This window comes from Mizuhopecten yessoensis, unplaced genomic scaffold (assembly GCF_002113885.1).
Source record: "Mizuhopecten yessoensis strain PY_sf001 unplaced genomic scaffold, ASM211388v2 scaffold9109, whole genome shotgun sequence".
In the NCBI taxonomy this organism is placed as follows: domain Eukaryota; kingdom Metazoa; phylum Mollusca; class Bivalvia; order Pectinida; family Pectinidae; genus Mizuhopecten; species Mizuhopecten yessoensis.
Window position 1 is genome coordinate 2036157 of NW_018407883.1, and position 25337 is coordinate 2061493.

At 34.2% G+C, this 25337-nt stretch overlaps 1 protein-coding gene across 2 annotated transcripts in view; it reads right to left on the bottom strand.

Annotated features, from left to right (window-relative positions):
- The window catches only part of LOC110457377, a 69780-nt gene extending 45739 nt beyond the window's left edge, over window positions 1-24041 (bottom strand). For both annotated transcript variants that reach the window (XM_021508624.1, XM_021508623.1), the window contains exons 1-6: window positions 23844-24041; window positions 4823-5256; window positions 4354-4428; window positions 3538-3642; window positions 2515-2611; window positions 1753-1882 (exon numbers count right to left, since the gene is read on the bottom strand). In XM_021508624.1, the coding sequence (XP_021364299.1) occupies window positions 1753-1882; window positions 2515-2611; window positions 3538-3642; window positions 4354-4428; window positions 4823-5256; window positions 23844-23940 (938 nt within the window). In that variant the 5' untranslated portion in view covers window positions 23941-24041. The remainder of the gene's footprint in view (window positions 1-1752; window positions 1883-2514; window positions 2612-3537; window positions 3643-4353; window positions 4429-4822; window positions 5257-23843) is intronic.
- Window positions 24042-25337: the final 1296 nt, after the last annotated feature.

The window sequence follows — 25337 nt, forward strand, 5'->3', positions numbered from 1 at the left end:
AAGGCACACAAACTGCGCAAAAATATGAGTTGACACTCAAACCAAACCGACAAAACAAAGTTTTGAATTGGAGCAAGCTCCGTGCGTCAGCATGCAGCAGGCGCCATAAAAGGAAGAGGAAGGGAGATCACTCCGTGGCTCTGTCATCGAGATAGAGGTTACGTCACGGTAGGGAGGTAGGGATATTTGAATCTTTTGTTTTTGGGCTACAAAGATGGGTGTAGGTATTGTATATGCATACTAAAGTTATGGTAATTATTACTGAAATGAAATCCGAATATACCGGGGCCCAAAAAAGGGCCTTATAGACACTCATCCTTTGCGATGATTACGGGTTGACAAAAATTAGAAAAGGGTTGTTTATTATAACGTCACAGCGTACTATTCTTATAACCATCAAATAAGGGAAACAAACGCATTTTGACACTTTGTACCACATAAATAGAATTGATGGAATGTTGATTTAGAGGAATTCCATTCTGATTATTATTGAGCGATTTATCGCACTGTGGAAACTTACGCGTTTGAAATAAAAAAAAAATGTATTCAGGTTAGACATAAACAAACAAACAGCTGATATAGACGGTTCGATAATGTCAATTCCATAGTCATTCCTTACCTGGCATAATCAATTAAAGTCATGGAAGGCCTATTTCCAATAGAGGCCCCTTACAGGTGTATAGTTTTGAAATAAAAATGCATTACATGGTGAAAAAGACAAAGTAACGTGCAGGCAATATTGCAGCCAGAATTAGAAATACACAAATTCGTTTTCGAATTCGTCTTTCAGCAAATCCAAATAATGTTGTTCATCCTTCAATTTGAAATGATTCATACTATTGTATTGCCTTATATTATATATATATGTCAGCAGGAAGATTGTTTCAGTCTTTTGATGAACTAGAAAAGAAAGCTGGGTATTCTAAGGTTTTGATATTTATTAAACTCGATCTTTTAAAAGATAAATAGACTTTTATTGAGAAAAAATTTAAGATAGGAAGGGCCTTTATTGTGAACAATATTGAAGTCATGATTCAGTTTAAATTGTTTTACATTCTTTGTAGGTGATTTTTGTCCTGAAATCAAGTTTTGATTAAAATCAAACAACATTTTTCTGAGTCATTTGGAGGCTTTGCGTTTGTCCTTTAGTAAGCCCTTCGAACCATGATAAACATGCAAATTCGGAGTTATACTGAATGAGAGCAGAGCAGGGTGTGTTTTAGCTTTAAATGGCTTTAAAAAGAATAGTACTAATTAGTAAATAGTACAATTTATTAACAAAGACAATTTGTGTTATATTTTTTTAGATATGGAATGAACTATGAAATGAATTAAATAAAAAAAACAATTAATGTAAGTTTTTCACATAGATGTCAGTGGTATCAAATGCCGTTTGAAGGCCGAATACAATCATTCCAGTATATATTCGTTTGGTTTTTAGAGACTTAATGTGATTGACTAGATCAATGAGACGGTAGAATGGGAACTACTGAGGCCTGACTTAAGTTCATAGTGCAAATATATACAATTATATAGCAACAACAGGGATACTATAGAGACTAGTGTATGAACCAGTATTCAAGTTGCCCATTTTTTTATACATTTTCTGAATCATATTTAAATAAAAACTCAAAGCCGTTCCCTTTGATATTCTAAAAGAAGGGTCTTAAACATTACTTATTAAAATGATTAATCAAAATGTGCATTTTCTCACTACATTATGTATATCTGGTGCCTTTTGCAGATACTTACGAGATAAATTTAACAAATGCAGTGTGTCCCAAGGTAGAGTAGTCCACAGTGGATCTCGGCTGGAAGTCTACACAAGTCCTCTGTCTCATTTCGTCTATAGCAGCTTCTATGATAGCGATTTGTTCTTGGCCTATTATTATGGAATAGAAAGAAAAGTTTGTTGAGAATGTTATCGATTGAAAGTGTTCAGAAAGATTTGGTCTGATGGAGTTAAACGATGTTTACAGCTAAGGTCATTTAACGACATGTCCCTATTTGACATATGTATATTGACAAAAACCTTTCCAACACATTACAACGTGACAAGGCGCATTTGCCTAGCAACATTTTAACATGAAAAGGCTCATTAGCCTAGCTGCAATAAAAAAAAAAAATCCTTGTTGTTCGCCTCATTGCACTTACATCTTCCCCTGCCACTGTAAAGTTATATACTTACACACGTTTATCCTTAGTGCAGGATTGTACAATAGAGGCTCCCCTTAGAACTCACAAAAAAAATCCTTAAAAATGTAGTTGTTAATACTCATATTTTGCTATGTCAGCCATCACTATTTTGTTCAGGTTTGGTTTTTGTGGGGTATATTATGTTCATATACGTAAGCAAGTCAAGATATAGTACAGATATTGATGTTTTCTACATATGAAATAGTGCAACATCGAAATTAAGCGGCTATGATAGAAAAAAAGTTTTTGTGAATTACATAAATATTCGTATGGCATACATATCGTATTTCCTGACGGGATTTTATATAGAATACGTACTGAATCCACCAGTTTCGATTTCATAGGGCACTATACCGTTCGACCAAAGCAAGTCATTCTTCGGAAAATTTCTTCTTGTAAGTCTCTTTTCTGCATCCTTAAATCAACAAAAAACTTTATCTGTTTGCAATGATTGAACATTTTCTATTTGCTATAGATTAAACGAAGGTAGCAGAACAGCTATCAATAGGTTTTGTTAAATATACACTTTAATTATTTAACAACAATTATGAAACCAGTTATTTCATCTTAAAATCAATCTGGTTGGTCCGGATGTTACCAAGCAAGGTGTCTTTATAATTGTGTTGGCTGTAAGGGGAAAATTTAATATGTACATGTACATTAATTGTTTTTACAGATAGAGGTTCCCGAAAAGTAAGTGAGGTAGGGTATCATATTTATCTAACTCCAGTAAGTTCATTTTTGAAATGGTATAAAGCCACCAGTTTTACCGGGTATATATTACAATTTGAAAATGTACTGATTAGAAAAAATCACATGATTCCAGTTTCAGATCGAGGAAACATTTACTGTGGATTATGACGACATAATGGAACATAAAAGCATTGCTGCTTGACGTCATAATAAGAAGAAAAGGACCAATGAAATAACGTCCAGGATGGTACCCACTCTATTGGGTAACCAAAAGAGGTAACCACCATCTAGTTTTAACCAATGACTAGGGCATGAGGACAAATTTAGTGTGGTTGTCAGAGAAAAAAAGGATTAACTGCCAAATGTTCGTTGTAGTTGAAAATATTCGAAAATATTGCTAAAGAATTGATTTGAATCATTAACAATTATTCATCCTCGTGACACTGCACGACACCTAAACTAAGATTTGTTGGTTGTCTGATAAACACAATAGGCTGATGATCTGATTCCAAGTATCTACTTTTAATAAAGAAGTTGAGCGTCCTTTGTACATGGACCGCCAAGGCCCTGATTATGCATTTATGTTATACTGAATACCAACACTACACTGAGACTATTTGATACTGTTTATGCCCTGAATATGTTTACCTGCTGTGACAACTCTTCTGTTTCCGTGTTCGGTTTCGGTGTCGGATGTTGATCATGACTTTCACCTATAAGCTTTTCCAGCTTCTCTTTATGTAGGTCTTTCGACTGAAATGACAATTCATGCACGCAGTTACACTACTAAGTTACAGTGTAGTTTTTTTCGAGATTTGTGTTTCTGCATATTCAATCGACCACACGTTTAGTTTAGCTCAAGTTTCACTTTCAGATGCCGTATCATATATCATGAAAGGTCATTGACGACACGCGATTACACGAAATCCTAAACGTGATCATTAAAGGGCGGACACTTGTAAGTGAGGGTTGTGGCGCTGCGTGATTAAGAACCCATTATGCCAGATAAAATTTACAACAACTGAAAAATTGCTCCATGAAGGTCTTGAGCAATTAACCAGAGACTAAAATATTAATATAAAGAGAGTTTGGCAGAAATACTAGGCTTTATTTCTGACAAATAATGGCATGTGTACAGCAGGTTCTGGAAGTGTATAAGTCCTTCTGTACACAGATGCCGTAGGTAACTTTCCTAAACGAACAAAGAAAATGCAATGTTAATTATGAATGGTTATTCGTTTATAATTTTGAAGGAAAGAAAACTGCTTTCCCCTGTACAATATCTTTCCCGTTGATAGTCAGTTACGTTAGGATTGGCTATAGTGTTAAATAAATATATCAGTTTCAAATAAATCACCTCTTGATAGTCTTGAACATTTATAGCAAGATAAAATTAATAAATTTGCATCCATGAATATTAGGATACTAAAAGCAGTGCTTCCGTGTCACCGTATAGTTACTTACTGTCATCTTTTTGCCATGAATATCCACTTCAAACTGTCCGAAAAGTTTTGCTTGATCACTGTTTGGGTTTACATACTGAAGTGAAATTATAAAGACGTGTTAAAAAGCGAGATAGTGCTGATGCTTTCTGATATATAGTGGAATGAAATAGTGGTACCTAGTTCGACGAGGTATATAATAAATACGTTCAAACAACGTACATAACATAACATGTATATACACGTAGCACTTTAGCAACTATAAAAAGCATACCACTCCATGTTTGCCAACAATGATAGAGAGACAGAGACTGATTTAATTTGAATATAAATAACCACGCCATGATCTTGCCTTTTTTATATATCTACACTGACATTGTGGCATGGATAATGTCATAGGGTATGAACTAAAGGTTCAGTTCGTTATTTTTGTCATGTAACACATATACTGACACTGACATTGGCGTAAGTCTCACTAGGAAATAACTCACCGTTCTGTCTATGTCAACACCATGACCGTGATCTCGCGTGTTACCATTCTGTTTGCCATCGTCCACCCCATTGTTATCAGCCACCGTGTTAGTCCTCTTTTGGGCTAACCTTTCGACCAGTGACACGTCTTTTCTGTCTGATCTGACATCCTCTTCTTCCTCTTCTTCCTCATCTTTACCAGTATCGTCAGTTCGACTATTGATGCTCCGTTCATCTCCCGGTAACGAATCTTCCTCGTTGTGTTTGGTTGACAAATCGTCTTTACCCAGTTCTTTTACTGTTTCTTCTAGCACATCATTTTCCTTAATATCTTCTGTCTTGTCTGCTTCCTCTCTCCTCTCTTTCCTTTGTTTTTCATATAATGTCGACCTGAGATCATGGCCACTTGTTTTGAGTTTCCTCAGTGCTGTTATCAGCTGCCTAATCTTAAGATCTTTAAACAGAAAAAAAAATCTTTTTGAAAGGAACGTTATTCTAAGAGATTGGGCAATGTCGTTTTGTCTTGCTTTGCTTGTTTGTTGTTTTGTTTGTTTGAAACGTTCACTTATGTGTTGTTTTCCTTAATATATACCAGATGTGTCATGATCAATTTTATCACAACATATTTAACACAGAAGCTTACAATAACTTATATAGCTGAATAATGCATCCTTATTTATAATTAACTGCAATCAAATGTACTCCATTATTAAGTTTGTGCGTTTGTTTGTTTGTTTAGGGGGTTAACGTTCTCGTCACAGCTAACTTCTATCACATCCAGGAACCATGAGAGACACTATCGGAATGAAAGAAAAAACGAAAGCATATAGATTCCCCGTGATGCACTGTGAACAATTTTTTTCAGCCCACACCAGTCGCCTCTAAAGACATCATGCCGTAGGATATATCAGGCATGTTTCTCCCGAGTCAATAGGATATATGTATTTAGGACAACAAATAATATAACCATGATCAAACAACGTAATATTCAAATTAATTCTATACATACGATCGTCCTAATAGGAACACTGGCTTACTTTGTTTTACTTTAAACATCTTAACACACTATGTTTTGCTTCTCTCCTCAAGATCATAAAAACTTCCATTGTTTTAGACAACAGAAAAAGAAATATGTCCTGATAAACCCATAATATATTTGGTGATTTAATGAAAACAGCTACTATATATTTTAGATTAATATTTCCGTACTGTATCATTAACAAGCTCATCAACAATACGCTTAGCTTAACAACGTATGTAAAGATAGCCTTCTGGATCAAGATGTAGTTAGACTGACAACAATGGACATGCGAGTAGTTAGACTTGATACAGCTATAAGGTGGCCACGACCTTAAACGGTTAACACGCTTAGGTCTAACATTGAATGGCCTTTACGTGTTCAGTGCCCTATTTTGATATGACATTCAAACTTACCTCGACAAGTCTAGCATGGTTCAGCTTTAAGCTAGGTGTACGTGTACAAGTAAAAATGCAATTTTGTATCTTGTATTGTATAGTTTAATTGCTTGAACACCCTACGGTCGGTTGTTTTGTTCTTATTGTTCATAATCAGGAGTAAGTGAGTATATCTACATCTCAGGCATCTAACCCGTGCTAAAATTGTATTTTCAGTAACTACCTTAAATGAACTCAGTCACCGTACCTGTTCACGTACCATATTTACTAGTATTCTGTATATAAAGGATACGAACAAACAGTTTTATTTAAGCATTAGCATGTTTCTGTTGTTAGAAGCAGTTTAATACGTTGAAAATTAGGGTGACTGTTACCTCTTTTAGGGGGCTTGTTGAACCTTAATTACCCTTTTGGATATTTTTAATATCACAGAAGAAAAAAAAATAGCAAATTTATTTAACATTGGTCAGTGCTAGCTTGGTTTTATACGGTATGGTGTCCTATCAATAGCTAAGGTCATTTTAATGTGTATTGTATGCATGAATGCTGCTGGCAACCCATTGAAATACCATGCGTTGGGCTCCAAACGCGCGTATCTAACCGGTTACAATATACTGACAACGGTTAAACCTGCTAGTGCTACACCTAACATTCTGACCGTTTGGCTGGTAATAACATTTTCAGGTTTGAGGACATTGGTTGGACTCACTTGGACGATTTGGTCTGGTTTCCTCTTGTTTAATGTCATATAAACACATAAGGTCATTTAAGAACGTGTCTCCATGTTTGTAATGTATGTGTATGTGTGCAAGTGTATATGCATGCATGTGTGATTGAAGCGGACTGTCGGTGTTTTTTCCAAACAAAGTAACAGGAAAGAAAGTCGTTGTGAGGAAGAAAAGAAATAATATAAATATCCCGAATGTTGAAATGAGTGCAGCAAATTTATTTCGATCGTCGCTTTTGTTTACCAAATAAGAGAGAACAATAGCAAGTCCTACAGTCTGCAGGGGTCGGGCTCTTACAACATGTCATGGGAAACAGCAGAACTATTTTTGGTTTTCACCACCTGACCTTTTGTGATGTTATTGATAGCTGAAAGGTGAATTGAGTGGCAACGTTAAAAAGTTTTAAAATTGATAAAAGAACTCATGCGTGAGGTTTGTCTATTACGTTTAAATCTTGCATGTTTCATCATTTACTTGGTCTTATATATCAGGTGAAAAAAGTGAGTAATACCTTCTAGACTGGTGTCGATTAAGACTTTCATTTAATATCTGCATACTTGGTACAAGATCAAGTTGCATCGAAATATGTCGTAGAGGGCAGAAAATCAAAAGATCATTTCGACTGTAAAGAACAAGGAAATAAAACAAGTGATGTTTGTGTCTATATGGTTAAACCTAGGCTGATATTTACTGTAAACACGAGACACACTCAGTACGCTGTTTTATTGTGTTGATCAACGAAAGCTTCAAAACAGTGTGTTATGTATTTGATACACACGGGTATCGTATAGCTTCCGAATCTACTATAGAGCCAGTTACAGTTAAATGAAAGCTAGGAATCTAAATAATCTTATCGAGAAGGGTTTTAATCAGTTTAGAGAATATGGTTAAAAATCAGCTTTGAAAGTTCGATAATGATTATTAAGCTGCGTGATAAGTTTTCTGTGTCTTTGAAGTTAACATTACAAGGGAATTTAGTCCCTATCTTTATGGAAACGATAAAGCTTTGTACTGTATTGTTAACGGTGGAAATATTGGGTAGAAAATATACATAACAATGACCATGCATAAAACCAAAACACAAATTATGTTCGTTCCCTTTGTTTATGGGCGGATTTGTCGAGTGGTTAACACTCCAGCCTTCCACGCAGGCGACCGGGGTTCGATTCACAAAGTCGTTGTACGCATGGATATTCAGAGAAAGTGTTTTTCTCCTGCCCACACGACCCCAACAACCAAGATGGAACACTGGTATACATTGATATGGGGTGGATATTGCGTTATCTGTGCTGAAGCATTCAGGTGAGGTGGCACAATAAATGCGCGGAAGCACGGTCCCACTACAAACAGAACACATTACATCTCGAACACGCAGGCATACACACATAGGGATATATTAACCAGGTGGCATATGTTTAGTAGTTAGCGCCTGATAAGGCAGCTCCTGCCAATTCCTCGAAATGATATTGATTAATGTATATGCTAATTGTATAAATGGTATATCTATGAACTGTAAAGCGCTTTAGAGTGCTTTATGTTGGCTAGATAGGCGCTATATCAAATGTTGCATGTTATTATTGTTATATTATTATCTTAAGTGTGGTAGGAAAAACACAAAATTTAGTATAATTAAATGATTTATTCTTGTTTCAATATTAAAGTAAAAACTATCCCAAACGTCCATTGGACACAATGATCTTAGCTGTATTTACAACCTGGTTGTTTGTTATATCAGGTCTCATCAGGTTGTTACAATACTGCCCGGCATATATTGTGTGTAATTGTGTTTCAATTTAATAGGATTTGTAGATGAATAGAAAAGTACTTTAAACGAATTGATCAGAGTAAAAAATGTTAAAATATTCAAAAATAAATTAGCTTTTAAGATTATGTCAAGTTGTGACGTCAGCGAGATACATCAAGTAAACAGTCATTCGTTTACAAGAATGGTGATATTTTCAAAACTAAATTGATCATTTAAATTCTGTCTCCAAAGAGAGTTAAGGTGAGGCATCACATAGTAAGCGATATAACGTATGTATACAGAAGCTTGTATCATGTCATCGGATTTGACACGTAGCACTGGCTGGATTTCTATTGTAAACATTGATCAATTTGACAGAGACGAAGTCCCTTGTATATACAGTTAGCTGGGGTAAAAATGACGTCGAATAGCACGCCGTTGTTGACATTGTTATTACCTCGATATTAGACATATTTCAAGATCACTTGACACATACTTTCTAATTAATCCTGTAACTTTCTTTAAAGGATTAACTTAATTCAGCATGCATCACGACATCGATAAAGCGTTTATTTCAGCTAAGGGCTTTGGTAAATACTCACATAGAATTTTTTCAACACTTAATTATAAATAAGAGGTACACGTTGAGGTAAAGCACACACCGCTGACATTTAAATGTCACTGCTATCGTGAAAATGTAAGTGAGGCATAGATAATACAACACTCTAAATCATAATTGATTTGGCGCTGGACTTGGTAATTTTTCACCTCATAAACATCCAACCCTGCTTTTTGAAACAGACCGTCTAAACAAATCAGCTCTATATTATATCCGTCCTGACAATAGTCGGGACTTTAATATTCCCTGAGCTCATTTGTCTCATTTTTAATTTTAATATATATGACAAAATCGTCGAAACTTGTATTTATTGAAAAATAACTAAGCCAATGAGAAGTTCATGTATCTATAGGCAAAGATATTTGTGAATTTGTAAAAGTTGTAGAATATGTATTTTCCCTGTTTCAACATAAGTTTAGATCCCCCACCCTAGCATGAGTCCTTAAAAGTATGATGCGGTGTTTAAATTTGGCATAATCCATTTTAAAATTGCAGTTGCCTGTGTGTGTTACGTTCTTTGAAATTTAGCATACCGACTCGTTAAACAGTTTTAACAGTTGCTTTCTGTATTGTTCCTGAATAACACTGACATTACGAAGACTGCCCATCATATTTGATTGCAATTTGCTCTGTTCCTGATGAACAACGAGAGTTTGCACAGTGTTGCATTTGTGGTTTCCGGATTGCGGGGTATGTTGGGTTAAACTTCCACCACAATTACCGGTCATGTGTTTTCTGATTACAATATTCATCACGGTCAATATTCATAAAGGAGGTATATGAAGATCTATCAATCAAAGAAGGCAATTACCAACGTCCCAGGTGAAACGGTATTGACGTCTCTTGAAGAATAAAGTTTACTAGATACAGTTGCACAAAGAACAGGTGCGCATGATGATGAACGCAATTGGTTGATATGAATATTCCGTGTAAAGATACACATAAAACGTCATGTAGGTCTAATTATATCTAGTTATTAATTAATGTGATTTGTTTAAGGTCACGGATATAACTTCTAACGAAATTGCGAAAGGTAGCATTGCAGAGATAAAAAAAAATCTGTTTACAATTACTCTTGTCAATCACGAACAAAGAAGATGCCAACGTGCCGTGAGTAGTAAAACAAGTGTGTACAGAAACACGCTATATTGACAGCGATAATTTCACGGCCACTGGCTCTGCACAATATTATGTTACAAGAACATGACCTTTATACAGAGGCCGCCCTTACAGGGTTTACAGGATTGTATAGTCTTGCAAAAAGTGTTTATTTTTATACAGATTCAGTAAATATAAGTACGCTGTAAAACTGCAGTAGGACAAAAAAAAAAGTGTCACTATGAGAAAAAAAAGTGTTATAATAGAATCGATATCTTGAGAAGATTTGGTTTAAGATGTTGCACCTTTTTTATTTGGCGTGAAGCAAACAGTTAGATACCTAATGTCACTTAATATTAATGAAGGAATAACCAGGATTATTTGGTAGTTGTACCGGACACACTGTGTGCATTTTGCATCAATCACAAGTACTTAACTGTTTATACACAGTATACACGGTATATAGCTTAGGAATTTCAAAAAATTATTAAAACTACATTCCTTCTTGAATTGCCTGAATTGTCCTGACGCTACATACAATTTACCATCTACAGTAACTAACCATCTGCAGTTCTCGAATATGTAATGTTATGATACATCATGCTTGTGATAACGCTGCTTAGGTTCTTGAAAGCATACACCTGCGTTTTCAAAAAGTATTTCTTCTCAAGAGGCGACTTGTGTATTCCATTTTGTGGAATCGGCTTTTCATTTCTTCTGCTACATGCTACATAGAAAAGAAAAGAAAAAAACAAGCAAACAAAGTTAATCTATTTCCACGTCTACGTTTACTTTCATTTTGGCATTGTCTCCAAAGACACCTGTCTTTACATGACTCGGGCTGTAGTTTTCAGGGTTCTGTATCCTCCAATCAGCTACCTTCAAATGAAGTCGATGGTCATAGATAAACAGCTATGAATAATTACATTACTGAACTATCATGACCATGCTACGGTAACATGCTCCTCCATCTGGTTGTATTATTCTTACCACCAGAAGTGCTTACGGAAACACCGCTCAAGACCAAAGGAAAGTGCCGATTTCGCATGGGCGACAAATTGCTCGCCTCATATATATAACTTATTGGTAATAAAGGTATATTTCTTCCCCGACTGCATAGGGTATGTATTCACTGCTGTTTCTCTTAATTTGATATCAAATTTAAGTTTAATTATATATTTTATATGTTTCCAGTGGCGATTCTTTGAAGTCAAATGCAATAATACATCACGTGGTTTCATTGCTGCTCCTTATCATGTATGTCCACCGTAACAAATGCTGTAAACATATATCAGTCATGTAAAATGTCGTGTTTTTACCTGACATTTAATAGTATATGATAGGTGCCTGCTGCTGCTCTTTAGTAAGTTTTGTAAGAAAGTACTACATTCGTTAGAGGGCATATAAACGTAACGTAAGTGACGTCATAATGAAAATATTGAAAAGCCATACCCTCTGCTAGTAACATTGATTTAATAGCACACCTCGTCGACCTGCATGTGATTAAGATCTTACCGATGAGGTTGTAGGGAAAATATGTTATGTTTTATAGGCACGTACAGGTAAACAATGTTTTTTACGTATTTTTTTTACATAAAGTTATTATCTTTAAAATAGTGTATTGGCTTTGATTTTACCGCCAATCAATCATCACGACAAATTTCGTTGATAAACTAGTAGCGTAACTTACATACAACATAACGACCTGTATACACCTGCACCAATTGTACGGAAATATTGCTCATAGTAATCTGGCGTTTCACAGTTTTCAAATGATGTATTTTAAATAATGTTAATGGCATTTTGATTATATAGTAATGGTTGCGTAAAAACGGCAATGTGCTTGGTCATGTCACGACACACGATTTCTTATAATGTAACACAAAAAATGGAGGAGAAACGTGGTGTTCCGGAATGTTAGTATTGTCGATACCGGTATGAAACCCCCTATTAACGATTTATAGGTAAGTGCAAAAAGTGTTAAATGAAAATACTGGAGTCTCCTAGATAGAAATAATGTTATAACGGTGACAACCACTTTCTATAGCGGCGGTGAAATCACCCTACCTTTGTTTCGTGGCAAATTAAGCAAAAAATGAATTTGTTAGAGAAAATGCTTTGCTTAAGTTGATGGTCCAGTGACCACCAATGTGACGTGTCGGATCTGATTGAAACATTACTGAGTTATTCAGGGAACCTCTCTGATGTTTGACAATTGAAATAACTAAACAAATCATAACTAGTTTAGTACAAATATAGATGTACAATGTAGTACAAATATAGATATACTATGTAGTACAAATATAGATATACAATGTAGTACAAATATAGATATGCAATGTATGCAAATATAGATATACAATGTAGTACAAATATATATATACAATGTAGTACGAATATAGATATACAATGTAGTACGAATAAAGATATACAATATAGTACAAATATAGATATACAATGAAGTACAAATATAGATATACAATGTAGTACAAATATAGATATACAATGTAGTACGAATATAGATATACAATGCAGTACGAATATAGATATACAATGTAGTACGAATATAGATATACAATGTAGTACAAATATAGATATACAATGTAGTACGAATATAGATATACAATGTAGTACAAATATAGATATACAATGTAGTACGAATATAGATATACAATGTAGTACAAATATAGATATACAATGTAGTACGAATATAGATATACAATGTAGTACAAATATAGATATACAATGTAGTACGAATATAGATATACAATGTAGTACAAATATAGATATACAATGTAGTACGAATATAGATATACAATGTAGTACAAATATAGATATACAATGTAGTACGAATATAGATATACAATGTAGTACAAATATAGATATACAATGTAGTACGAATATAGATATACAATGTAGTACAAATATAGATATACAATGTAGTACGAATATAGATATACAATGTAGTACAAATATAGATATACAATGTAGTACAAATATAGATATACAATGTAGTACAAATATAGATATACAATGTAGTACGAATATAGATATACAATGTAGTACAAATATAGATATACAATGTAGTACAAATATAGATATACAATGTAGTACGAATATAGATATACAATGTAGTACAAATAAAGATATACAATGTAGTACAAATATAGATATACAATGTAGTACTAATATAGATATACAATGTAGTACTAATATAGATATACAATGTAGTACGAATATAGATATACAATGTAGTACGAATATAGATATACAATGTAGTACAAATAAAGATATACAATGTAGTACTAATATAGATATACAATGTAGTACAAATATAGATATACAATGTAGTACTAATATAGATATACAATGTAGTACGAATATAGATATACAATGTAGTACGAATAAAGATATACAATGTAGTACAAATAAAGATATACAATGTAGTACTAATATAGATATACAATGTAGTACTAATATAGATGTACAATGTAGTACAAATATAGATATACAATGTAGTACACATATAGATATACAATGTAGTACGAATATAGATATACAATGTAGTACGAATAAAGATATACAATGTAGTACAAATAAAGATATACAATGTAGTACTAATATAGATATACAATGTAGTACTAATATAGATGTACAATGTAGTACAAATATAGATATACAATGTAGTACACATATAGATATACAATGTAGTACGAATATAGATATACAATGTAGTACGAATAAAGATATACAATGTAGTACAAATAAAGATATACAATGTAGTACTAATATAGATATACAATGTAGTACTAATATAGATATACAATATAGTACTAATATAGATATACAATGTAGTACTAATATAGATATACTATGTAGTACTAATATAGATATACAATATAGTACTAATATAGATATACAATGTAGTACGAATATAGATATACAATGTAGTACGAATAAAGATATACAATGTAGTACAAATAAAGATATACAATGTAGTACAAATATAGATATACAATGTAGTACAAATCTAGATGTACAATGTAGCACAAATATAGATATACAATGTAGTACTAATATAGATGTACAATGTAATACAAATATAGATGCACAATTTTGTACGAATATAGATATACAATATAGTACCTATATAGATATACAATGTAGTACAAATAAAGATATACAATGTAGTACAAATATAGATGTACAATATAGTACAAATATAGATGCACAATGTTGTACGAATATAGATATACAATATAGTACACATGCAATTTGCCTCTTATGTGTTTAATATAAAGGTCGCGATGAATTACTGACCTGACATCACTGTGTCTAAGATTGAACATCTACCTTACTTTGGAACATATCTAAAATTAAAGTATCGAGAAACTCCTTCATACAGTTAACTATATGGTGTAATGTTTATGTACAAGGTATCATGTTGTAAATAAACTGTCTAATGTATCACAATTATATATGTTTAATAATCATTCTATGTCCCTTTTATTTTTAAACATAAAAGGGTTAGTTAACCAGCATACAATATACAATATTCAAACGAGTTCATAACGTCAAAGTTGAAGGTGGGTTTTTTTTCAATTCAAAATATTGTATGAAATCAATCAGATTTAAAGGGAGTTGGACAACAGGTTAAGCCTTTACAAACCCTCTCCATAGTACAATTTAAACAATAGCAGATAATAAACTATTAATAGTAACATTGGTTTGGAACAAAGAGAGTAAAACTGGAAACAAGTTAGCTAGTATTCATTTTGTATGCAAGTAATACTGAAATATGATAATAGTATTCCACTTTGTGTATGTATGTACATGTGTATATACTTAAAGTTGAGTTTTTAAGCAAAGACTAATAACATGGATTTAATATTAAAATCAGTAATTAACATTTTTATTTTGTATATATATCATAAACAAATGTAAGGAATACAATGGGAAGCTGAGATAGTGGACTGAACATGGTTCCTGAGGTATACAGGGTTAGATGATAGTTTTAAAATGAAACTGTCGTCACAGGATTAAAGATATCACGGAACCTGCCAGTGGGTCTCAAGAATGATAATTATGGAAAGTACATAAACATACAATAGCGGTATTAAATAGACATCAACAGAAAGAATGGCACCTGTCTCATCAGCGGTCGGCCCACATATTACGTCTGAATACGAGTACCTGCCTGGTATTTTAATTGGCCTAATCGAAATATTATAATGTATTGAAAGTTACCTAATATTTGACATGTAAGCTAATTATTAAATTTATACATGATTGACATGCTTGTTGGAGCTGGAATTTAATTTAATTACAATTTCTTAAATGCAAACCCATGTCCCTTATACCAGACATCAAACTCGTTATCTAGTCACATTAACAAAGCGTCTTTGATATAATTAAAGAAAAGACACCACGTACAAGGTATGACTGGTTCAGCAATTATACACTGTACACAGAATTATGAAATTATCTAAATTCATTTTATATCAACGCGACATCAATGATATTTTGAACTACGCCTTTCAATCTTTTCTGTAGACTGTTCTGTTCTATTTAAGTGTAAATATTAATTAAATCCTTTTGTAATTTCATTTAATATTGTCACGAAACGGCGCTTTTATTGCTGACAAATCTCAATAATTTCTATGTTATGAAATAGAACTATTTGTTTTAGTCAATTCATATATTGTTTTCAAACTACAGATATCACTAATATTACATAAATTGAATTATCGAACGGTTTAGCAAACAAAAAATAAGATTTCAATTGCAAACGTAATGATCGTAATAGTGATATTTAGCATTATAATTACAACGCTATATATGCATATAACACGTTTAAACCAGAAAAAGTCTTCACATCTGTATCAAGTTGTGCAGAAATTCATAAAGTTAAAAAGTATGTAAAGTATCGTGTTTAAAATATAAACATTAATGCAAGTGTTGTTCTGTTTCAGATTCAAAAAAGTCCATACAGTAATGATAATGTTAATTTACTAAAAGCAACAATGGACAAGCTTGATAGATCATGCACTGGTACTTTGATGACAAAACATATTGTACATTAATATCCATGTTTGAAGACTGTAAATGAAGAACTGTTTGCCCAGTCAAACTTTTACCCTCCGCCAGTAAATTCCAAAAAAAATAGTAATAATTTCGCTTTTCACATTCAATTACTATGCATATATAATTGATCATTTAATATATCATTTTTTTAAGCATTGCTTCAGACCTTGCAGATAACTCAAGTTTGTTCTCACGATTCACATGTAGAAACTACGACAAAACAAGACCATAAATGTAGTGATTGCATTATTTAACCTATATTAAAAGATGGATATAGAAATGAAAACACGATCATCTCTATACAAGCATCTCCCAACAAAATTCTAACCAAACAAAAATGGCCGAATAAAAATACATCATTAATCTAATATTGACGTCACACTACCATACTGTCAATTATTTCTAATGTGCATGTATGCCATCACGTTCGATTTGAAAGTTGACATTGATGATCGCTAGAAAACAATTATGGTAACCCTGTAACACAATGTATTTCATCTGTGTAATTGGACACTCTTTCTTACAGGTTTAAAACATCTAATAGATTGCAAGTGTACTGGCTACGACACCTGTCCGCCAAAGGGTCAGTTGCTTTCTCATCTGACTTTGTATTCATGCAATGTATGTCCGACAGTATAATTGGATTGCAATTGTATTTCTATATGAATAATAAGCTTCCCTGTCAAGAGATATCAAGTCATTATCTAACCGAACAATCATTTTTGACAAGAATCCAGATAAATCTTATGTATTAATTGGACGCTAATGTTATATATACTTAAATGACAAATAAATCTCTGAACATTAAAATTAATATCAAAAGCAATTAAGGTAATATTTTTAGACGTTTCAGATCCTGCTGATACTAAGTTGTCAGTACCTTATAATTAAATCTCAAATTAAATTCTATTACGTCGTAAGTAATTTAAACTGATCATTATCACGGACTAGCGGCCTGTCAGTGAATTTCCCTGCTGACTCATACTTATTTGTAACAGTTAACTCTGTTATGATAAGGGACTGGTTCTTAGCGAGTCATATAAGTTTTACCAATCTTCCTCGTGGTTTGTTTAAAACTGATCAGCTAACTGATACGTAAACGTTAGAACGGAGAACGGATTGGCTGCTGTAGTCTGGACAACTCATTGGTTACGTGATAAAAACATAAGGTACAAAAATACAAGGCAGGTGCTCACTGGTTGAATAATAATAACACAAGTGACAAAAATATATCAGAAGAGTGCACTTATTATATGATCAATCGTTGGTAATGAAAAATTAAGATAAAAACAAACATAAGAAGGTAAATCTGGTATTCTGAACCTCCCCGTTTGGTAATGAAACCATTGGATACACACAAACATGAGACGGTATAACTTGTATTCTGATCCTCCCCCTGGTTTGGTAATGACACCATTGGATACACACACACATGAGACGGTATAACTTGTATTCTGATCCTCCCCCTGATTTAATAATGAAACCATTGGATACACACACACATGAGACGGTATAACTTGTATTCTGATCCTCCCCCTGGTTTGGTAATGACACCATTGGATACACACAAACATGAGACGGTATAACTTGTATTCTGATCCTCCCCCTGGTTTGGTAATGTAACCATTGGATACACACAAACATGAGACGGTATAACTTGTATTCTGATCCTCCCCCTGGTTTGGTAATGAAACCATTGGATACACACACACATGAGACGGTATAACTTGTATTCTGATCCTCCCCCTGGTTTGGTAATGACACCATTGGATACACACACACATGAGACGGTATAACTTGTATTCTGATCCTCCCCCTGGTTTGGTAATGTAACCATTGGATACACACAAACATGAGAAGGTAAACCTTGTATTCTGATCCTCCCCCTGGTTTGGTAATGTAACCATTGGATACACACAAACATGAGAAGGTAAAACTTGTATTCTGATCCTCCCCCTGGTTTGGTAATGTAACCATTGGATACACACAAACATGAGAAGGTAAAACTTGTATTCTGATCCTCCCCCTGGTTTGGTAATGTAACCATTGGATACACACAAACATGAGAAGGTAAAACTTGTATTCTGATCCTCCCCCTGGTTTGGTAATGAAACCATTGGATACACACAAACATGAGAAGGTAAAACTTGTATTCTGATCCTCCCCCTGGTTTGGTAATGTAACCATTGGATACACACAAACATGAGAAGGTAAAACTTGTATTCTGATCCTCCCCCTGATTTGGTAATGAAACCATTGGATACACACAAACATGAGAAGGTAAAACTTGTATTCTGATCCTCCCCCTGATTTGGTAATGAAACCATTGGATACACACAAACATGAGAAGGTAAAACTTGTATTCTGATCCTCCCCCTGATTTGGTAATGAAACCATTGGATACACACAAACATGAGAAGGTAAAACTTGTATTCTGATCCTCCCCCTGATTTGGTAATGAAACCATTGGATACACACAAACATGAGAAGGTAAAACTTGTATTCTGATCCTCCCCCTGATTTGGTAATGAAACCATTGGATACACACAAACATGAGAAGGTAAAACTTGTATTCTGATCCTCCCCCTGGTTTGGTAATGAAACCATTGGATACACACAAACATGAGAAGGTAAAACTTGTATTCTGATCCTCCCCCTGATTTGGTAATGAAACCATTGGATACACACAAACATGAGAAGGTAAAACTTGTATTCTGATCCTCCCCCTGATTTGGTAATGAAACCATTGGATACACACAAACATGAGAAGGTAAAACTTGTATTCTGATCCTCCCCCTGATTTGGTAATGAAACCATTGGATACACACAAACATGAGAAGGTAAAACTTGTATTCTGATCCTCCCCCTGATTTGGTAATGAAACCATTGGATACACACAAACATGAGAAGGTAAAACTTGTATTCTGATCCTCCCCCTGATTTGGTAATGAAACCATTGGATACACACAAACATGAGAAGGTAAAACTTGTATTCTGATCCTCCCCCTGATTTGGTAATGAAACCATTGGATACACACAAACATGAGAAGGTAAAACTTGTATTCTGATCCTCCCCCTGATTTGGTAATGAAACCATTGGATACACACAAACATGAGAAGGTAAAACTTGTATTCTGATCCTCCCCCTGATTTGGTAATGAAACCATTGGATACACACAAACATGAGAAGGTAAAACTTGTATTCTGATCCTCCCCCTGATTTGGTAATGAAACCATTGGATACACACAAACATGAGAAGGTAAAACTTGTATTCTGATCCTCCCCCTGATTTGGTAATGAAACCATTGGATACACACAAACATGAGAAGGTAAAACTTGTATTCTGATCCTCCCCCTGATTTGGTAATGAAACCATTGGATACACACAAACATGAGAAGGTAAAACTTGTATTCTGATCCTCCCCCTGATTTGGTAATGAAACCATTGGATACACACAAACATGAGAAGGTAAAACTTGTATTCTGATCCTCCCCCTGATTTGGTAATGAAACCATTGGATACACACAAACATGAGAAGGTAAAACTTGTATTCTGATCCTCCCCCTGATTTGGTAATGAAACCATTGGATACACACAAACATGAGAAGGTAAAACTTGTATTCTGATCCTCCCCCTGATTTGGTAATGAAACCATTGGATACACACAAACATGAGAAGGTAAAACTTGTATTCTGATCCTCCCCCTGATTTGGTAATGAAACCATTGGATACACACAAACATGAGAAGGTAAATCTGGTATTTTGATCCTTCCCCTGATTTGGTAATGAAACCATTGGATACACACAAACATCAGAAGGTTAAAATAATAATCTGATCCTCCCCCTGGTTTGGTAATGAAACCATTGGAAACACACAAACATGAGAAGGTAAATCTGGTATTTTGATCCTTCCCCTGATTTGGTAATGACATCATTGGATACACACAAACATGAGAAGGTAAAACATGTATTCTGATCCTCCCCCTGATTTGGTAATGAAACCATTGGATACACACAAACATGAGAAGGTAAATCTGGTATTTTGATCCTTCCCCTGATTTGGTAATGAAACCATTGGATACACACAAACATCAGAAGGTAAAATAATAATCTGATCCTCCCCCTGGTTTGGTAATGAAACCATTGGATACACACAAACATGAAAAGGTAAAACTTGTATTCTGGTCCTCCCCCTGATTGGGGAATGAAACCATTGGAAACACACAAACATGAGACGGTAAAACTTTTATCCTGATTATCTCCCTGATTTGGTAATGAAACCATTGGATACACACAAACATGAGAAAGTAAAACTTGTATTCTGATTATCTCCCTGATTTGGTAATGAAACCCTTGGATACACACAAACATGAAAAGGTAAAACTTGTATTCTGATTACCTCCCTGATTTGCTAATGAAAAATTCAGATAAAAACAAACATGAGAAGGTAATGAAACCCTAACCATTAAGGAGGCACGGTAGTCCATGGTAGGACGCCGGGCTCGAGACCAAATGTTTGCGGGTTCGAGTCACGTCATTGCACTGTGTTTTTCTTTAAGAAAGATACTTTACTAAGATTGTTCCTGTCTACTCAGCTGTAAATGAGCACGTGGTTGAGAAGTGCTAGAATTATTGAATGCTAGCTGTGAGCGCCAAAATGGCAGCACCGTCTGTATGCTCCCCATGAAGATGATAAAGATATTGGCTGGTTGCAAAGGCCCAATAACCACGGATAATAACTTGTGAGCCGCTTTGAGACGACCTACGAACGAGGTTGTAATAAAGCGGTATATAACAACCTCGAATTATTATTAATTATTATTATTATTATTTGATACAAACAATGATAAGGTGGTCTATGGATGACTTGTAGGTGATCATCTGTCTGTTTGGTAAGTAAAATCATCATCTACCAATAATTAGTCGGAACTGATCATCTCATGGATGGGTTAGTAAGACCATAATGCATATATATATACACGTACAAACAAACAACATGGCGTTTCTTTGAAGTAATTTATGATATGTTAACATTCTAAGGAATAAGTTCATCAGTCTTCATTTCAAATTAAAAGAATCAAAAGTTAACATGATCGATGTTTTTGTTTGTTGTTTTGTTTTTGTTAACAGCCAAAGAAACGATTCGACCGGACAGTCACCTCCCATACAACTCTAATCTAACCACATACCAGTCTGTCCTAATTAGTAACAAGTCCGTATTAATCACATTCCTGTCCGTCCGTAACACATTCAAACATGTCTAAATAACCTACCAGGCTGTCCTTCTCATATACCAATCTGTCATTACCACATGCAAGATTAGTGTCTAAATCACAAACAAGTCTATCTGAATCACTTATCATAATTTCCAAATCACTTACTAGTACGTCACTCATCAGTAGATGTCTTAATTACTTACCACTCTGTCCTCATCACTAACCTGTCAGTACTTATCACTAACCGAACTGTCCTGATCACATACCAGTCTGTCTTAATTACTTACCAATCTGTCCTTATCACTAACTAATCTATCCAAATCACAAAAGTCTGTCCTATTCTCTTATCAGTTTACCCTTATCACTTACCTGTCTATCCTTAATTCTAACCTGCCTGTCCTTATCACTTACCAGTCTGTCCTAATTACTTACAAGTCTGTCCTGAATTCTTACATGTCTATCCTTATCACTTTCCAATCTATCCTAAATTCTTACATGTCTGTCCTTAATTCTTACAAGTCTGTCCTTATCAGTTACCTGTCTGTTCTAATCACTTACCAATCTGTCCTAAATGCTTAACTGACTGTCCTAATTACTTACCTGTCTGTCCTAAATTCTTACCAATCTGTCCTGAGTTCTTATAAGGCTGTCCTTATTAATTATCAGTCCGTCCAAAACACATTCCGGTGTGTGAGAATTCCCGGCCTAAGTTCAATGTAACATAATCCCCATTCTCACAAATACATGCCTTACCTGCAGGTGTTAATTGGATTTTCTACTATTAGTTTCAAATACGTGTATTATATTGACTAATGTATTACGCAGCCAGAGCTTTAATAGATTCGGGCAACCTGGGCAGGATCGAGTTACAATCGAACTGCTGCGTAAACAGCATCTTGTAAGAGAAGAGTAAGGTTGGGGCCTTGCAAAATCGGGGGTTTTGTTTTTTGAATGTTCCTGGTACATTGGAATCAAGATCAACCTGTTGTATTCCAGGTCATATGCATCGCTAGATCCGACAATAATGAGGCCCCTGTAGAATACAGGGATATTTCGGTGTATTCTACTGACAGGAACTTGAACAGAGCAAAACTATTTTACTACCCCTATGCAACATTTGATATCTTTATATTTTCTTTTCTGTTTAAGTTCAGCTTTCTTGTTGGCGGTGTATCGAAAAGGAGAGTATGCCTATAATCTTCTGACTAGCTGTTGCGATGAGGTTAAACCCTTATTGAAGCCACTCTGATGAATGTATGGTCGCAATCGTCACATTGTCAGTTGTAACTTATTTCTGAGTGTTCAGTTTAAACTTCATTGTATGATTGACTGTTACTTATTGCTCCGATTATTTTTATTTTTATTAACGTTTTCATCGCTCCCCGTTGACGGTCGAACTATGGAGAAAATTATGCTTGCACCGGCACAGCAAAAAAGTAATGGTGCAGCTAGGTAACGGGTAATTTTACATAGTGACATGTACGATCAGGTGATCCAGCTGACAACGCTTTTTGTCACCACACTAACTCTCAATGAAAGCAAGTGCAAAGTGTTTCGGGGAAAAAAAATACATGGCAGTATATTTCGTAATTAAATATTTCAAGACAGTAACACGTCACATAAAAATGTTCAGAAAGAAGGTTATCAGTTCGAAGCCGATCGTTATAGCACGTATCTAGGGGTATATTACAACTCTGTGTGTGGTATTACACAATCTTTATCTCTGATTAAGAATTCACTATTGTCTGTATAACCATAAATTTAATCATTAAGAATTTAATGTGAAGCATAAATATCAAGTAACGCGAGTATTTTAAGATTTTTCATTCGAAGTCATGTTAATCAAATCCAATATGAACATGGTAGAAATAAACATATTCAATAAGGGAGCTTATTAGTGTTTCTGTAATTACTCTATTGTAATTTTAATTTGTTTTAATGTCATGTTAAATGCTGTTTATTTTGCGAAATTAAAAAGAAATAAAAACAAATTACAATCATAACAATCATAAAAAAATGTTGGGAAAATAAAAAATCTTTCCAACAAAACCTACTTTAAAGCAAGCAAACACCAATATTGATACAATAAACCAAAGTACAAGTTGTGTTACCAACTATGATACTATTGACCTACCTTGAGCCCTCCCTGTGTTCGGCCCACCACTCGGATAGGCCTCCAGTGTCAGCGACACGACAAGGATGAGGAGAAGTCCCGGTAGTACGTGGGCCATATCGGCGGTTATGATCAGGTGTAGACGGGTGTACCTACAGGTACGCGTTTTATACCTGATTGATCTACCTATATGTACAGGTACACATTTTTATACGTGATAGGCCTAAGGTATGGGTAGGTACCTTGCTTTTAATTTCAAACCTGTAATTTTGCAACATGATTGACGTGACCGTTTGACTCACACTTCTCTTAGACATCTTACGTGCACCTGACACATTGACGTAGATTTCTGTTCCGAATTTCTTGTTTGATATATATTAATTTATTTTCGTATACTTAAGCTGTGTTGAAATAAGAGAAAGGATATACCAGAAACATTGTAGCATGTTGACACGAAAGTTCTCTCCTCCTCGAGAAACCTTTACATCTAGCAGATGTGTATATTTACTTTCATTTATTTAAACAAACGCCGCGTCATATGAAGTAAATGAAAGAAATTAATCTGACATCTAGCATGCATTAAATCACGTGTGCACGATTTGTCGCTAAGTTTTTTTCAAGAAGTACTTTAAATTAGTTTTGTAGTTACGTACGTTTCTTATTTACCTGACCAATAGCGTAACATTTAACAGATGAAAACCTGATGACCATGGATCGTTATATAGACTTATTCATTATTTTTTGATACTGCGTGATGTGCGTACCATCCGGGATTGGACGGGAGACGTCATGAAGGTGCGAAAAATTGACATGTTTTGAAATAAACGCTTACATTTCTAGAACACACTAATTTATCTCCAGTGTGTGTGAGTGTATGGTGTCACCTTTTGATGCCTGTTGTATTGGATACATAGAATTCGGATGTCGCCTTTGTTTGTTGAAGAATTGAACGTTTGTTTTGTGTTTGTTTTTCTACTTTAGTTTATTCATTTTCAAATCAAACCAAATGTCAAAATGTAACAGAAATCAACAATACTGAGTTCCCATTTTTTTCTTTAACCTTAATACCTTTATATGATTATTTTTCTCAAAGCTCTGAATATTATGTATTCTATATGTTAATTTATATCAAACACATTTTAAAGAGAATGATTTATTAAAGGAATTAAAAAACAAATAAACAAAAAATTGAATTATAATTACTTCATTTTGTTGTTTAAGTGAATGGATTCCAACCGAAGTCCCGCTAACGCTTTCACGAATGTGATGACACTTTAATTCGTACATTGTTTGTGTAGAAAGTAAAATTTTGAAATTAAATTTGAGATTTGTATACTTTATCTCAGTAACGTTTGATAAAGGACAGACATTTAGATATTACAATATGATAATTTTAATTGGATCGAGAAAAACCCCTATGCCAACAAACAACGACAACATTTGAAATATAAAAAAATCAGGAAGGAGATAATGAATTAATACACCTGATGGGAAGTGGCATTTAGGTGAAAACGA